The 18,388-nt window shown below is 35.9% G+C and overlaps 1 protein-coding gene across 1 annotated transcript; it reads right to left on the reverse strand.

The window, feature by feature from the left end:
• Positions 1-10,355: 10,355 nt before the first annotated feature.
• LOC149922980 (nose resistant to fluoxetine protein 6-like) lies at positions 10,356-15,270 on the reverse strand. The gene is made up of 15 exons (XM_090162332.1): positions 14,988-15,270; positions 14,695-14,924; positions 14,517-14,631; positions 14,331-14,418; positions 14,211-14,278; positions 13,969-14,145; positions 13,807-13,900; positions 13,632-13,742; positions 13,413-13,578; positions 11,797-11,876; positions 11,615-11,737; positions 11,433-11,553; positions 11,038-11,224; positions 10,828-10,970; positions 10,356-10,580 (listed from the first exon to the last, which is right to left on the reverse strand). The coding sequence occupies exons 1-15, from the start codon at positions 15,268-15,270 to the stop codon at positions 10,356-10,358; spliced, it is 2,211 nt and encodes a 736-aa protein (XP_090018458.1).
• Positions 15,271-18,388: the final 3,118 nt, after the last annotated feature.

Here is an 18,388-nt window from a genome sequence, read left to right on the forward strand (position 1 = left end):
ATGAGCGTTCTAGAAGTTAGAGGGGGCAAAGGGAAACGAAAAGGGGTCTAAAGAATGGTTTTGAAATTTTAATGGAGCGTAGCTTCTCCCAGTGCATGCGTACTTTTTACTACTATGTAAATTGGTGGGAAAAATTTAAACACAGTTGTGGTTCTATTAGCTTTATATGAGTTTAAAATGAGCATTTTAGCCTTTTGAAGATTTCAACAGACCAAAATGTTGGAGGGGGCAATAACATTAGTTGCCCCTCCCAGCAAAATTCTAGGGAGGGGCATTGCCCTCCTTGCCCCCCCCCTTTGCCCCCCCCTGGTTCCTACGCCCCTGGAATAACATAAGCAATATTTTATATAATTAGATGAATGCTTCTGTCGCGAGAGATAAATTAAACGCTTTTGGTTGAAGTTATATTTTAGAAACTATTATTACATTGAATTATAATTGTTTACTCAATATTTACCAATCAGTGTTTTTTTTTCTTCGATATATTTCATTTTGTTGCTGTTGTTGTCCAGTTTAAATTTTGTTTCCACTGGGGTAATGTGACCTACCAATTTGGACAGCGGTCGTTCGTAGAAAACTTGCGAGGTAAGTCCGGCTATTAATGTCATGATAGCCTTCAGAAGGGCTTGGCTCCAGTACGAAATGGAGGAAATTTCGTTACAAAAAAGTATTAGGTGAACCAAAGGGCGAAATTAGGTACCATAGAATTTGGGGCCGCAGTGATTTTAAATACTGTTCTCACATATACTTTGTATATTGCCTAATTTTCTTAGGTCTACTTGAATTTTTTCTGGATTATCTTCTATATTACAAAGTTTGCGTATCTCAGATCTAAGAGCAGGGACCCCAGAGGTCCTATAATTCCTATAAAATCCTATATTTTCAAAAATGTCCTATAACATCCTAAATTTTTAGCAAAATCCCCCAAAGGTCCTATAACATCCTAAATTTTTAGCAAAATCCCCCAAAGGTCCTATAACATCCTAAATTTTTAGCAAAATTCCCCAAAAGTCCTATAAAATCCTATAATTTTGCCCTTTTCAAATCCAACCACCCAGTTAAATTGCTAGATTTAGCTATAGGATAAATTTCTATACCAAGTCATTCTAGTCTATACTTTTGTTATTGTTAACATGGTTAGCTACTAGTATATTTTTGTGATAAAATGGTTAAATAGTTTCAATTTTTTAAGTGAAAATCAAAGATTTATTTCTCTAAATATAGATTTTGTTTTTAAATGCATAAAGTTAGTAAATTAAATAGCATATATAGTCCTATAAAATCCTATAATTGTGTAAAAATTGTCCTATAAAATCCTATAATTTTGTAAAAATAGTCCTATAAAATCCTATAATTTTGTAAAAATAGTCCTATAAAGTCCTATATTTTTTTAAATATAATCCTATTTTTCCTATAAGAGCGTTTGGGTACTTGTGGTGAAATATCAAAGTACTGGGAATCTGTGATATTGCCCACGTAAAAGCAAAACATAATCCTGCTGCCATATCCGAATATAGATGCCGATAAAAACTTGCTTGCCACTTTATTTATAACTTCCGGTTGTTAACGGTGTTAAAAAGAAGAAACTTACTAGCGTTACCGGTGACACAAACTACGAGTAACCATCCGTGGGTGAGGGCCCAGGCAACCTCCAATTTGGAAGGTAAATTCCCGTTATTCCACCCGAACGATGAGAATATGACGTAACAGGCCAAAGATAAAGACAAACTCTAACCGCAGATCAATGTGGCCTGCAATGTCGTTAAGAATACCATTCAATAGAAACTATATGGGCATATCTTGACGTCTTTGGCCTTGGTTAAACATGTCCCAGGTGTTTGGTGCGTGCGCTGTAAAGATATTAATAATCTTCTGAAATTAAATTAATTAAATTGGCTATAAATTTATATAAATCATTAAAACGCCTTTTGTCTTCATTTTATCGACAGTGCAAGTAGGAAAAGAAGGCAAATATGAAGAATAATTGCCAAAAGAGGCCAAAACTGCACTGAGGCATTATTTCGTTAGGTTTTCCTTATGCACAATATTCTGCGTAACTTTTTTTTTAAATTTTGGTGAAACTATTAAAGGTAAAATTTATTTTTATACGAGTGAACTTTTCCGCCATCTCATTTCAAAACATTATCTTTTTGTAGATTTTAAGATGACGTACCATATTGTGCGCTAAACAGATTAATCCCGCATGTACAATGTAACAAAAATAATGATAATGAACTAAGGCACCATCACAGCCTCAAATCTTCTAATGCCATAACGGAAGGGCTGGTTACACCGAGGGGAAAGACAGTTTCAGATAATCTGAACACACACTATTTTCAAGAGTTTGCGAGTTCCATTTAGCACTGTCATGTCAAAGCTACGGCAGTGTACACCGAGTTCGCAGAGTGTCTTACCCCTCGGGTTATACCGCGTTGGAGGGTATGGAAAGCCCTTTACGCATCGCAAGCCAAAAACTCCCTACACTTACTATTACCGTTAACTTCAGCAAGATTTGAGGAAAACGGGAAAATTGTAGGAGTAGTCTACCATCTTCCAATTTCCATTAACGCGTCTTTATCGATTATAGCTGCGAAGGGCGTTAAGACAATAAGAAATAATTTAAATTGACTAGGATTAAATCGAAATTTATTAAAGATTATTCAACTAAACTAATCTTAAAGCGGATAAATATAAGGCAAAACAATCTTTGTAAGTTGGTTAAGTTCGCTCATACTTTGGCTAAATTGTATGCCAAGTATGCAGGTATGCCTTTTAGTAGCTCTCCATTTTAATTGGCTTCAACATTTTTCAACTATAAGTATATGGAATTGTGAAAATTAATATCAAACAGAGCATCTCGAAAAGGTATGTAGACATTTCATTATTATTAAGGGTAAATAGAATAGAAATGCGATTTCAGTGAGGTATGTATTATGTTTTTGTCAGATTTTAAAGTTAGATATTAAATAATGTTGTTCATCTGAGGACACAAGAATAAAGGAAAGGGAGACAAATATGCCATGTTTAATATTTATTATGCTTAATTATGAAGAGTATAAAAAATAAAACAAAAAAATTGTTCCATTGTTAATGACACAATCAATTTTCGAGAATGGACGATAAAAACAAATATAGAACGTATAATTTATAACATTCAATCAGAAGTAAATGAATCGAAGTTATAGGAGAGGGCCAAAATTTTAAAAGGCATTTTCCTTAAAGGCCTAGGTTTTTTTCGGCCTGTCCCCCTTTAAATTAACTTACAAGGAGACTACCCGAGGTGTAACTCATCGATTTCGTTTAAATTCAGGGATTAAGTAGACCTTCATGTAACTTAAAAAACCTCAAAGGGAAAAAATGCGATGGGCTTTAGTTTTACCATGGCAACCGAAAACGTTTTTGACAACTACAATATTATGTAAATTAACATGGCAAAATCGAAATTATTCAAAATTTCAAAGATTTTTTTAAACAAAGGTGGTTAAATTTGGGTAAATATCTAATTTTGGGTAAATGTCTTTTTTGGGTAAATGCCTAATTTTGGGTAAATGTCTAAATTTTTATAGCTTTATACCTTTATTAATATAGATTGATTTTCTTTCGTTAACAACATTGAAATAGACAAAAGCATACTATTTACGTCCCTCATATCTGCGCTCGGAGAAGAGTTAATTATTAAAGGCGTGCAAATACCATTTTTTGGGGTTCGATTCGAATATCAAATATTTTTTTCAAGGCACGTCAAATACCAAATCGAATATTTATAACGTCAAATAATTTGGTCGAATATTTTATAGCAAAATTTTAAGCCAGTTAACTGATCAAATACCAAATAGTATTTCGAATACCAAATAATTCGATGGATTTGGTTTTGAAATAACCAAATAGTTTGCATATTTGTCAAAAAAATTAAAAATTAATTGAAATCACTGTTCATTTTACTTGCAATAGTAAAATACTAAACCAAATGCATAATTTATATTTTATTTTATTTAATAAATTTAAACTAGAATACTAAACTTTTTCAAAGAAAACTTTTACAAACAAAATTTAAAATACACATTTTAAAAGTTTAACTACCCCAGGTCCAAGTCAGCTAGCGAGTTTTATATTTAGTAACTACTAACTACAATAAAAATCAAAGGATCTGCTATATTTTTCATGCTTTGCAAACACTTCATTAAAATCTCGAGTTTTTAAATATAGGGTCATTCCATGACAAAACGCCTAGTTTTTTTTTAATTTTAACACCTAACCCCTTTCGATTTCGACCGAAATTTGCATATAGGGCTTTTTGGGCCTAAGAAAACGATTGTGAAAGTTTCATAAAGTTCGGTAGAGCCGTCTACGAGATACAGCATACACGTTTTTTCAAAAGTACACCTTGACCCCCTAAATGTTTTCTCCTATATCTTATTAAGTAATTATCGCAAAATCACATATAATACCTCATTTTAAAGAGAATGCGCAGCTTAATATGAATATGTAATCAAGGTTGTTATGTGACGTAATTTACATTAAAATCTGGGCCTTTAAATAATTTGACCTTTGACCCCGCCCAGACACCTCAATCGTAGATCAACGATTTTAGCATTTTCAAAATCTGCGCTATTAAATACATATTAATCACTCAAAATTACAAAGTAATATTTGTAGTTTTCGAGATATTAATTTTTGAAATTCACCCCACCACACACAAAATTAAATACAAAAACCATTTATTCTTATAGTTTACACACGAATCAATTTTTAGCTCGATTTCTAGGTTACACGATAAAGCTGGCACTTCTTTATACTTTGAAAAGGCTTTGGTAATTTTATTTTTATTGTCTCTTTTTAATTGACAACCTTTTGAATTTGGTAAACCTACAAGAATTTCAATTGCACAAAAAACATTTTAACTTGATACCCAACAGCTATCGATCCTTCTGGCCCATGTGTATTTGTCAGAAATACCGGGGGGGGGGGGGGCAAAAGGTTTATAATAGTGCGCCGCATGTCTCCGGTTTTGCCCAATTCGGTTCCAGCTCCAAGATATTTCGGAGCCGGATCTGGAGCTACGGCTACGGCTTCGGCTCCAAGGTGTATAAACCGGCTTCAGGAGCCGGCTCCAACGCATTTTTTAAAAGATATTGGTTTCTAAATGAGACGGCAATTTCGTTTATAAAGAATAAACTAACTATTTAAAGGGAACATAACCAAACTTCGACCATTTCCCGCTCCCTCCTATGACTTTAGATATTTTTGGCGCTGTTTAGTGACTTCCCGCCAAAATTGCTTACACAAAAAAACATAAAAAACATAAAAACGACTTGAGGTTATATTCCTTTTAAGATACGGAGTTACTCTTTGAAATCGAAAAATGTTGCATTGTGAAATTATTCAATTGAATCAGTATAATGAAGAACCCATAGACATACTAAGAACAAAGGAATGGAGATTTCCTTAAATCGACTCCTAATCTATAATTTTTAGGAGGCGAAGCTATAGTCTAGCTTCTACCACTTGTATTGCTATTAAAAACTGATTACGAAGTTAGTTCTGTAAGAAGGCTCATGCTTTGTTCCTGAATTAGCGGTCTTTTATTTTTGCCAGAACTTTTAATATTCTGGCAAAGTAGATGGCGCGGAAGAAGTTACGAAAGGAGACAAAGAAAAAGGCGGAGCTTATTTTGAAATATAGATTAGGAGGCTCCACGACGGCCTAAAGCTACAATTGCGTGTTTTAATACATCTATGGGTTCTTGGTATAACGTGACATATCCTTAAATTTGTTGTGATACACATACTTTAATTTAACACCTCATTATAAATGTCTTTTTTATTTTATTTTTTCAAGTTCCTTTTTAGATAGTTATGTTTCAGAGTAGATGGCGCAATTAGCGGTAGTAAATAAAGACCGTGTATCCGTTCAAACATTTGAGTGGTCAGACATTTACGTGAAATGGAGTCTGCAATGGAATGAGTTGAAATCGAACAGACGTTTCACTCAAAAAAATTATATTATGAAATGTAATCGCAGCCAGCTCCTGATATTCGAAAATTAACAGACGAGTTTTAAAAAAATTCTAGATAAAATGGGTCGCTAAGCACTTATGTCCACGATTCTGGCTGGCGTTCTGTTGCCGTAGATAGAGAGGGGAGCCCGTAATGGGGGAATACCAGTTTTTATTCCAGGGTACCGAGTTTTCTTGTTCATAGCTACTCTGTCGGGTTTCCTTGTGATTTCTAGTAGACTTGGAAATAGCTAGTTCTGGGGCCCTTAAAGTAAATCATTCGAATGATGGTTGCGGGCCACCAGGGCCGCCAAAATTAATTAATAAATCTTTTTGAAACATTTTACGGAAATTTGTGTAAAATAATAACGGTCGTTTCCTACCTTAGACGAGAGCTAAATCTAGCGTTACTGTGTAATTTCCCCCCTATTTTACCTCCCCTCGGCCTGGGCCAGTGGCTCTCAATAAAAAAAGAGTTTTCAAAGTCTGATATCTTGCACAATTTAGGGTGCAGTAATATATGCTAAAATAATATTGAACGCCCAGACTATACTATCCTGGACAAGAAATTTAGTTGCATCTTCTGTAGATAACATGAAAAACCAAAATAAATATATAAATACCTAATCGCAATGTAAGAAGTAGGGTTTTTGATATTCTAAACTGTAAATTACTAGAATCATAATAATATTAATTTTTTAGTAGGTCAACTAGTTTCAAGTATAAAAAATTTTCGTTAATTGGTGGGGTAAATTTAAAAAATTAATATCTCGAAAACTACAAACAATACTTTGGGATTTTGAGTGATTAATATGTATTCGATAGCGCAAATTTTGAAAATGCTAAAATCTTTGATTTACGATTGGGGTGTCTGGGCGGGGTCAAAGGTCAAATTATTTAAAGGCCCAGACTTTAATGAAAATTACGTCACATAACAACCTTGATTACATATTCATATTAAGGTGCGCATTCTCTTTAAACTGAGATATTATATGTGATTATGCGATAATTACTTCATAAGATATAGGATAACACATTTAGGGGGTCAAGGTGTACTTTTGAAAAAACACGTATGCTGTTTCTCGTAAACGGCTCTACCGATCTTTATAAAACTTTCACAATCGTTTTCTTATGCCCAAAATACCATATGTGCAAATTTTGGGCGAGATCGAAAGGGGTCGGGTGTTCAGCGTCAGGCGTTTTGTCGTGGAATGACCCTATATGTAAAACACGAAGGAGCAGATCTTTTATTACAAATAAAAAATAATATTTAATTTAATTTATAATAATTTTAAACCAATAATTTAATGAACTCAAAAATTCAAAACCGAAAAATCCAAAAAGTTACTTTCTCCCAGTTATTAGTTTGGTTTACCTTTTAGTTTTAGTTTGCTATTCTAGAAAATTCGATAACAAAGAACACGCGAATAATCTAGCCAATAGGCGCTAAAATAAACAGCTTCTGCCTTTCGCTAAAAAGTTTTAATACACACGGTATGAATAATGGACGTGCAAGTTACTCTTTATATGGTACTTGCCGCTGTGGCCTAAAAAGAGGTGCCAGAAATAAGCACTGGTTCGGAAATTTCACAGCGTCCTCCTCTGATGGCCTTGAAACTCAACAAATTAGAAAAAGACCCGCGGTTATTCGACCAATTTGCAAATTATTTGAAAATACCAAATACTTTTTTCCTATCTTTTCGAATATTCGACTATTTGATCAAGAAAAACGAATATTCGCGAACTTTCCCAAGTGCTATTCGATTCGACGAATCTAATATTCGATTTGGTATTCGATCGATTTATTTGGTCTATCCAAATATTTTGCACACCCCTATTAATTATAAATAATGAAAATTAGTCTCTGATCTTATTTGTATTTTTTTTTCACCAGCATAGAGTAGTATAAGTGTGACGCCACGCAACGTCGCCAATTTTTTCTCTCATTTATGCTTGGAATCGATAGAACTATACGCTAAAAAACGATGATGAAAATTTCTGAAAAGAAATATGAAACACAGTTCATAGATATTTGTCCCGAAATATTTCCTATAATATTTGTAGATTAGAAAATGTAAATTTTTAATAATCAACTAGGCTAATACCCAAGGCACCATCTTAGGCCCAAGTCATCGAGCCACTTTTAATGACTTTAACAACTGATAATTATATACATACACACACACACAAACACACACCCTCACACACACACACATATATATATATATATATATATATATATATATTTAGGAACGTCCCTTGTAAGGATCGTCCCTAGTTACGAACGTCCCTAATTAGGAATGTTCCTTGTAAGGATCGTCCCTTGTAAGGATCGTCACTTTTAAGGAACGTCCATTATAAGGAAATAATGATTAATTTATTAGTTTTACTTAATATAAATATAACAATCAAGATTGAAAAGAAGAGACAATTTTAACTTTGAGTCATTTACCCAATAATTTATATGGTTTTGAAACTAAAGTGCTGAAGAAATGCGCTCTCGACGTTTTAACGACAATGCTGGGAAGACCAGGATGTTCACGGAGAATTACGATTTCATTTTCACGTCAAAGAACACGTTTACAGTTTTAGTTATGAAGAAGGAAAAAACTCAGCTTCGCTGAGGAAAACCCTGTGTCGTTCACAGAAGGGACAGAAATTTGAAAGGATACCAACTTGTGAGTGAGATCCAACAGGGAACATTCTGGATACATTTATTTTTTGTAACATCAACATGTTTTTAGAAAAATTAATAATTTAATAAAAGTTTCAATAAATTTCCAACATTAATGTATAAAAATGTTCCTATTGGTAAATATTACAATTTTCCTTTTCGGCCTATGTATAGCGGCCTTTTTAAATACCCCCGGACAATTATTCAACTTACTACCTGTTTTAGGGCTGTATCTGCAGACATTTAAATTTTAATATAATTGGACCAAAGGTTTAATTATATTAATGGCCTTAATGTACATGTAAAAAGGACGCTATATTTAGGCTGAAAAGGAAAATTGTAATACCAATAGGAACATTTTTGTACATTCATGAACATATAAATTTATTGAAACTTTTGTTAATTTTGTAAAACATAGTCTAAACAGTGTGTAACCCTTTTTGTAGATGATATTTAGTTAGATGATAAGGTTTGTTTGCAGGGGCTAAAAAAATTATTTTTTAGAACTGCCTAAAAAAATAACGCTATATACAAACTAAATACCAGCGTCGACATCTCCCATGAGGGAATCAGCTATTTTACATTTTTCATCCTTTTTTGCGATAAATTCACGATAAATAGCACTGCCCAAATCCGATTTTAGAACTGGAAATCTGAGTTTTAGAACTGCCCAAAACTGCCAGAACTGCCCACTATTTTAGGCCCTGTTTGTTTGGCTGGGACTAAAATAGTGGTTCATATCCGATGTACCAATTAATTGGTCACCCTATGCTGTTCATAATTTTCCTCCAAACAATGCGTTTATATTAACGTTTTGTGGGTCGCAAAAGCCAATCGCCAATTGCTCACACAAAAGTCCTCGATTTGGGTTCCTCCAATGGGATTGTTCGTATTTATTACTGTCGTCTGCTATAATTTTTGTATAAAATTTAGAAATTAGGTTTAGCCTGTCAAAATTATTTACGTCTGATAAATGTGATAATTGCAAAATTATGTAGTTAGCAGACGACGGGTCTAATGTTTCAATGTTCCCTCTTCAGTGACGTCATTGGTCACCTAAACGAAAAAACTTTAAAAGGGTACGTATTTCTACTGTTCACACTGATTAATTCACTGCGAATTAGCTGGATAAGTTTTGTGGCAAAACTAATTGACCTTTAATAGTTGTATAGTCTGAACTTCTCTTCATCATATAGATAAGTGGTGGTAAAAAAATATTAACTAATGCATTCGGAGAAGCAACACAAAAATTGAGCCAATGTTTGTTTAGAGTAAAAAATTAAAACTTTCATTTGATTGAAGAGATAGGCTAATATTTAAATTAATTTCGGTTCTGATATAATTTGCATAGGTTCGAAATTATTTTATTTAGCCAACTTCGGCAAAAGTTGGTAAGGATGACCAAAGGCGCATTTTGGGGGTTTGGAGGTTCAAACACCTCGAAATGGTTCAAAACGTAAAATTAATCCTACATGTAAGTAGCATGTGTTGCAAGACTTAAGTGGCTTAAGGTGTGGCAGAGCTGTGGGTAGTTTGAACCCCAGGAATTACGCCCCACACTATTTTTCTTCCAAACCATCTTTTTAAAAATTCCGTAACAGATATAACATATACTTCTGATTAAAATTATATTTACTGAATAGAATTATAATTAGTTACAAAATATTTACAAAGCAACCATAGACGTCAATTATTTTTATTCTTCGATATCGTCGACTCTTTAATGACGTTGCTGTTGTTGTCCAGTCTCAATTTTGAAATGACCCCATTGCTTCGCTCTTGAACGATGGCAACTTTGGGTTCCGCGGGGGTGATGTAACTCACCAACTCGGACAGCGGTCGTTCGTAGAAAACGTGCAGGATAAACCCGGCTATGAAAGTCGTGACGGCCATCAGGAGGGCTTGACTCCACTGCAAAACGGGGGACATTTCAATGAATAGCTATTAATTATTAGATGACCTAAGAATATGGGACTACCGAGGCTCTAAGCCCCACCTTCGCGCACTTTGTAGCGATATTTTGACGCGGATGATCGTCATCTATGATAAAAGAAGGCGAACCTTCGCTACGAAGTTCGAAAGTGTGGTACCAGAGGGTAAATCTATTGCCCCATTTTCTTAGGTACTTGAATTCATTCTGGGTGATCTTCAATATTACCAAGTTAGCGTAGCGCAGGTCTAAGAGCGTTTGGGTACTTGCGGTGAAGTACAACAGTACCGGGATATTGGACACGTAAAAGCAGAACATAATCCTGCTACCATATTCGAATACCGACGCTGATAAAAATTTGCTTATTCCGCCTGAGGAAAATGCCACTTTTTATTTAGAACTTCCGGTTGTTAATGGTGTTAAAAAGAAGAAACTTACTAGCGTTACCGGTGGCGCAAACTACGAGTAACCATCCGTGGGTGAGGGCCCAGGCGACTTTGCCGAAGGACACGTAAAAGGCAGCTTCCAATTTGGAAGGTAAATTCCCGTTATTCCACCCGTACGATGAGAATATGACGTAATAGGCCAAAGATAAAGACAAACTCCAACCGCAGATCAATGTTGCCTGCAATGTCGTTAAGAATACAAATTTTACAATGCAAAACAATACAATTAGTGAATAAGAAGATTAGTCCATTATGAAAAGGGATACTAAAGCTAAAGCCTAAAAAAATTTGAAGAAATTTAAAAACTTACAAATAGCTCGTACCAATAGATCTTCGAGCAAACAAAAAGACAATACAATACAATAGAAAACTAGACAGGTAGTTTACTTTGGACAGCTTGACCTCTTTGACCTTGGTTAAACATAGTCCGGTCGCGATACCCAAACAATAGACGCAAATGTGCACGATTGGTGTTTGGTACGTGCGTTGTAAAGAAATTAATAAACTCCTGAAATTAAATATAATAAATTGGCAATAAATAAATAATGTTTAGGAAACAAAAGACATACTCTATGTTCAGATTGTAGAAAATTGGCGTTGGTAAATCGTCATTGAGATAAGTAACTATGCCGGATATAAACAGGGATATAACGCTGATTCCAATTAATAGGTTGTAGGCTTGTCGTTTATTCCTGAAAGAAAACAAATATCGTTAAGACATCTCTATGATCGTCTTTGATTTTCATCTTACCGGCAGTACAAGTAGGAAAAGAAAGCAAATATGACGAATAATTGTAAGTCGACACTGATGTACCATAAATGGAAGGCGCACTGTACCAAACCAAAATAATTTTGTAAATGATTAAAGGTGTAATTAACTTGTAGCATGAATTTAGTCATATAGAACAGTAGGTTATATACCTGGTACCATCATTATTAAAAATGGCTTAACTATCTGCCGATTTACGTCACAACGACTATTTAAACGAGCCAATAGGAAAGGAAATGACGCGAAAAATCCCGCTCGGGCTCTGGAGTTACAGTAGGTGGTTTTTTTCGCCTACTCTAGGTTTTTTGAGCAGGGTAAAAAGTGTAGCCATATGACGTCATTTTACTTTAATTCTGTCTTGACGAAAAAAACGAGTTGGAGTAAGAAGGGAGTAGTTAAAAGTTAAAGGTTATTTATAAAAAGCTTGCCCGTCATGTTTTCGTGAAACGAAATTTAAGCAGACGACAAAGCTAGATTACTCCCTCTACACCTCCTTTCGAGGAGGAGTAAAAAGTGTAACCTTACAGCTCTGGAACAAGCGAACAAAATTCAGGACAGGGTAAATCTTACCCCGAGAACCGGCGAATAAAACGACTTAGGGTAAAAAGGTTACACTTTTTGTCCCCGGACAAGCGGAAAATAGCTACCTAGTGAGTCAATTTTGCGTTTTGCGTTTCGTTTTTAGACTCCCTAAGTTTTACATTATGGTTTAAAAAGTGCTTTTAAAATGTCCGTTTCTACTAATATGACTAGTTCAAAAGTGAATCTTTTGAAAGCCATTCTTTCCGCCTCTTGTGATAACTTTAATAATCTATTCAAGGAGGATAGGAAGGGAGGCGAAGTAGGAGGGATGAACGCGCCAGCATCCTTGTAAGAAGTTTAGCGCGCGCTCGGCGGGAAAATTTCGGAAAAATGGCGGCAACACGTAGCATAGCGGCCGTAATCTTGCCGAGCGCGCGCTAAACTTCTTACAAGGATGCTGGCGCGTTCATCCCTATTACTTCGCCTCCCTTCCTATCCTCCTTGATCTATTATTTCGTTCATTTACGTAACTTATCGGAACTAGGCTTAGCATCATTTGAAGTGAGGTTGAATAATTTTTATATCTTTGGCTACAGCTAGGAGTTCTGTTTGAATTTTTGAAATTTCATTTTCAATTCAGATAAGTATCACAGTCAAGACTGGGTGTCTCATTCGCTTTTGTTAACAAACGTAAACCAAAATGGTCTAGATGTTTGAGCCTTTGGGGTTTTAAAATTAGTTCCTCCTTATCAAGGGCTAACCTAGCAATATACCTTTTGGGTTAGTTCTTCCACGGCCAACTTGGATCTCGCACCGTGGTTCTTCACTCTCAAAATTTATTTTAGATAACCTAAAATTAATTTCACGCGCAACTTTCGCGTCTTTTTTACCCATAATTGCTTTTATCAAACTGACTCAAAATATTTATGGGCGTGAAATTTTAGGCAGACGACTGTATCCGGTGACGCCACTGTGGGCGGGGTTTAAAAGCTCAGTCTTTTTTTTAAAGTGATGGCGCCTGTATCAAAGGAGATTTATGGTTGAATATGAATAAATTCATGCTTGTAGTAGCTGACCATATTATCCATATAGTCGAAGTTAGAACCGAAGTACAGTATCTTCCACCAGTTCTGTATACATTTATCGTTGTACGAGGAAATCATCTCCTTCCAGAGCGGCCCGCTCGAGGACAACGGAAGCAGAAACATAATTGCGCTGATGACCAAACACATGGGCAAAATCCTGCGGAAATCGATGTTGTTTTACGGAATTTCTAAGAAGACTTCAACACAAACCTCAAGTATCTCCGAATAAAGGGGGTCGTTATTTCTTTGTAGTCGCTCATTTTCATGCCATTCCTCAGAGGAACTCCCTTACGAAATTTAAGGTACGTGAGGATAACGGCCCTAGAAAAAACCCAATGTACAAAACGTTCGTCAATATGGCAGCGTCAAAGAAGATGCCATTTACGTGCAGAAGAAGAAAGTTTCCACGGAAGCGACAGAGTTGGCCGTAATTTGGTTGGCGAAATTGCGAGTGAAGTCTTTCGTCCTTTCCTGGCCGTCTATCCGAAGATAATATCAATTAAAGCAATAATTAATTAGTTAAAGCAAGAGTAATTTTCCTATTTACGGAATGCCCTGGCGAAGTTGACAATTAGAAGAAAGTGAACGACGATGGTCCATAAAGTTGTGACACATTTCAGTCCATTAATGGGTGCCGACTTGGGATCCGTAACTTTCGGCGGTGTCAAAGTTTGCGATACGTGGTGGCTGAAGCTGAATATCTTCTTGAACTTGCCCATTGCGGCTAAATAAAGTGGGTTTTTTAGTTATACTTAAAATGACCTAACATCTTTGCTGTTTAATATTTACTGTTGTCGGCTTTTCCTGGTAGGAGACTAGCTCCTAAACCGACTATGATGAATGCCACCATAACTCCTCTAAAATTAAAGAGTTTGTTAATTGTTTTAAATTAAAGTTTACTTAACGTACAGGATTAATTTTTGTCCGGGTTCCAACGGTTCGGTTTCGGCTGTTTGACAGTCCTTGACTAATGCTACGAAACCAAGCCTTTTGGAAACTTTAATAAACCAAATAAACGATTATAAACCAGTCCATCACCACCAATTGGAAGATAATACTCTTAAGGAAGTGGATATATCGTGGTCTTCGACTTACGTGAACTGGCGACTTTTGCCACGTCTTTCTGAGAACAACTCGATGGAACGCAAACACCATATCGGAAACTGCGGTCGTAGAAACCCCAGGACATTGATTTTAGCTTCTCCACAAACTACAATTATATATTTGAAGATATAAACAAATAACGATAATAGAAATATGTAAATGACGCTACCTCATACTCGGAAGTTAAGTTGTCCAAGATGGGTATAGTGTTTGGTTTCCTATAAGTCGTAACTTTAGGTGGCATGTGAGGACGCAAATGGACTAGGCAGTATTGTCCCAACAGTGGTTCCTCGTTGTTGTCCTCAGGGGCGTGGACGTCTAAACAATGCTCGTAATCTCCGGGTGACAACCAATTATTGAAGAACATTCCTCCTGGGTGAAAGCCAGTGGCGTCCACCACTAGATAGTCGAAACATTTTTACTTCATTTAATCGATTATTTCTTGATCGGTTAAATCCCTACATTGCACAGCCCACATTTTGAGTTTTACAAAGTCCTTCAACAGTCGATTTACCGCCCTGACGCATTGCGGACTCAATTCGGACGCTGTCCGGTTGAAAGCCGGCCAAACTGCATTAGCGTAGGTCTGGGCTAATTTTTGGAACTTGTCACCCACGTGGTTCCATCGCGATAGCACTACGGTCTCGTCTAGTTCGATTGTCAGCTCTGGGGAGCTCAAAAAGTTACCATTGGCACCTATAACTGAAAGAATGATCAATATTAAGGGTGTTAGGGAGAGAAGCATTTTCGAACGTCTTCTCAACTCTTTAAAAATCTCTAAAGTGTTTACTGGTATTATGTTAAAGCTTTATTTTTAGACTTTTAAAGAAGGAAGTTTAGTCGCCCAACGACCGAGTCCTAGTTTTGTCAGTGGACGTGAATTGTAGGAACTTAAAATAGCTATGGAAATTAGCGCTCCGGGCAAAACGTCTTTTTGCGACTGTACTATCAACCCTTCGAAATTAAACTATATACTTTTATTACAAATCCAGAAATTTCCCTTTCGGATTCAAGAGAGAGACAATCGTTGAACTATTTAAAACTTGCCACCTCGGGGTCCAATTCTTTAGAGATATAATTACACAAAAACATAGTTTAGCTTCGTAATCCTAAAAAATTCTTCTGCTCCGGTCAAAACTCGTGTAGGTGCAGAAATTAAAAATTATAAGTGCTTACCCTATTCATTAAAAACTGTTAAATAATTAAAATTAATTACTTCTATTGCATAGTAAAAACAAAATATTTTATTATTTTTACAAAAATATTTGGGTTTTTCTATGCTACAGTAGTCATTTTTGTTTTCACATTTTATTACTATATGTTGTAAACATTTTTCTAACGGCTGAGGAGTTTTTGGTAAGGATGGTCAGGTACGCAGGGACCTATATTTTTGGGACCCCTTAGATGGATTTTATTGCTATGGTCAGTAAACATTATTTATTAACATTATTTTGCTTATAAATAAAGGTAATTTCGTGATTCGCCTTGGTTACGTCTAGACAGTAATTTGAAGAAAAAAGAAATGGGAAAGATTAAGCTATATAAAGCAAGACCACTTTATTGATTGGGTAGATTGGGCACGGTCCTCAAGGTCTACGAAGGTTTCGAAGGGTCCTGAGATCATTGAGGGCTAAAAATGAAATCTGATATTTTAAGCTCACGTATTTATTTAGTCATTTTTTAAAATTTAAGTAGTCAAATGCCGTGACTAGTGCCTTATGTCCAACCCTGACCAAATTTAGCTTCTAGGGCCCCACAAGGTCTTAATCCGGCCCTGCCTCCATCGGTCGCTGCCATAGTGCCATAGTCGTATCACGGGCAACTTTGATGACGCGCCGTTAGTGGACCCGTGGTCTTATCTATAGTTGTTTACCGACAGAAAGTGGGTATACGCTATTGGCAACGCGCGAAGCTGTTATTTCGAAACTAGGGTACGAGGTTTATATTAGCTTTCAATTAACAGGAAGTCCCACGTTGAAAGTTCCTCCTGTAGGAAAATAGCTATGGGGAAAAATAATTTTCCTAATTATATTCGGTAGAGATGCGTCTAGAGATGATATCGACATCTATCCCTCTTTTTTAATAATAAATTGATAATTTATTTTCCATGGTAAGCTAAACTGTAACTCCATTGCTTTAAAATATTTAATTATAAAATTTAAACCCATTACCAACAAGAACGTCCTAAAAACCATGAGCTGTGTCATTTGTATCTGCATGAAGCGCCATCTGGATGTTTCAAAAGTTCGATATTTAGTTAAGTAGGAAATAATTTTAATCTTTTTCGAGCAGATTTCCAATTAAGACTCTTAATTATAGTATACATATATATATATATATATATATATATATATATATATATATACATGCGCATAACGGGTTTTTTAAATTTATTATTTTGCAGCTGAGATATGAATTCATTAAAAGAAGAGGTTTTGAAGCGTGCAGGCACATACTCGTATCTAGTTACAGACATTTTTTGCGTTATTCTAACAATACCGTCGTCCCCCAAAGCCATGCTCTGATCCTAAGACTCCGCTTAGCGGTGTATGGCAAGGCAGTGTGTTGGGCCTATATCTTTTCTCCGTTTTCATTAATTAACTACCTGAAGTTGTCCAGCATAGCCCGGTCTACCTCTTTGCTGATGATTCCAAACTGGGCTCCCCAGTTGAGTCCCCCCCAGGAATGTCAAAACCTCCAGGCTGATCTCGATGCGGTAGTTATGTGGGCTGTTGGCAGTGTTGGGTAAAATAATTCACTTTCGGTATTTAAAATAAAATACTAAATACTCCTACGATAAAGTATTTAAAATAAAATACTTTATTTTAGTATTTTAAAATACTAAATACTCAAAATACTGTAATTTCTTGAAAGCGGAAAAAATTCCAGACTGTCCGAAAGATCGAGAATATAACGCTTTTACGCGTGATCTAAAAGGCAGATTGTCTCTTTAGACTAGAGTCCTCGCTGCTCCAACGCCACCACGGCCGATAAGCGGAATTTTTCACGACTTTGTCGGTGATTATGAATTACGCGTATTTCTTCCGCACGCGGCTTGATGGTGTTTTGTCGCGGACAATTTCATTTTATGGAGACTATTTGGTGGATAAAGTATTTTCCGAGGGTATTTTCTCTAATAATATTCAGTATTTTGTTCAAAATACAAGAAAAATGTATTTAAAATAAAATACTAAATACATTTCTTTAAAAGTATTTAAAATAAAATACAAAATACTGATAGTATTTAAAATACTACCCAACACTGGCTGTTGGACATAAAACGGAGTTCAACATCACCAAACGTGGAGTCCTTTATTCGGTTCGAAAAATCCGTGTGTGCCATATTTTATGGATGGTACCCAATTCCTGTACGGAATCTATTAGTCTGGATCGACCCCTTCTTCTCCTATAGCCACCATACCTCAAAGGTTGGTCAAGAAGGTAAACTCGATTACAGGATTAAAAGGAGGGCTTTCTTCTTAGAAACCCGAAACTGATGCGTAGCATCTATAGCTCTCTGGTGTTACCCCAAATTAATTACGCGCGACTTTGAAAAGCTCTCCCTCGCGCAGAGAGATAAAAGCCTTAACATCGACTCCCCTAAGCTCCACCACGCTACAAATGACTTGGTGCAAGTTTGGAGCTATAATTGATCCTACTCTCCTCTTTAAGTTCGATAAGCTAGAAGAACACGGCGCAATGATGCCAAAATCATCACAACACGCCTCAAAACAACCATCCGTCAGTGGCATCTCGCGTTTCGGACTTTCGGTCATAGATGCGAGGGGCAGGTCACTTCCTTGATTAACGACGCACCCCTCAAAAGATTAAATTCGATTTAATCGTGATTATTTTGATTAAAT

This window comes from Leiobunum rupestre, chromosome 11 (assembly GCF_980474605.1).
Source record: "Leiobunum rupestre chromosome 11, qqLeiRupe1.1.hap1, whole genome shotgun sequence".
NCBI classification, from domain to species: domain Eukaryota; kingdom Metazoa; phylum Arthropoda; class Arachnida; order Opiliones; family Sclerosomatidae; genus Leiobunum; species Leiobunum rupestre.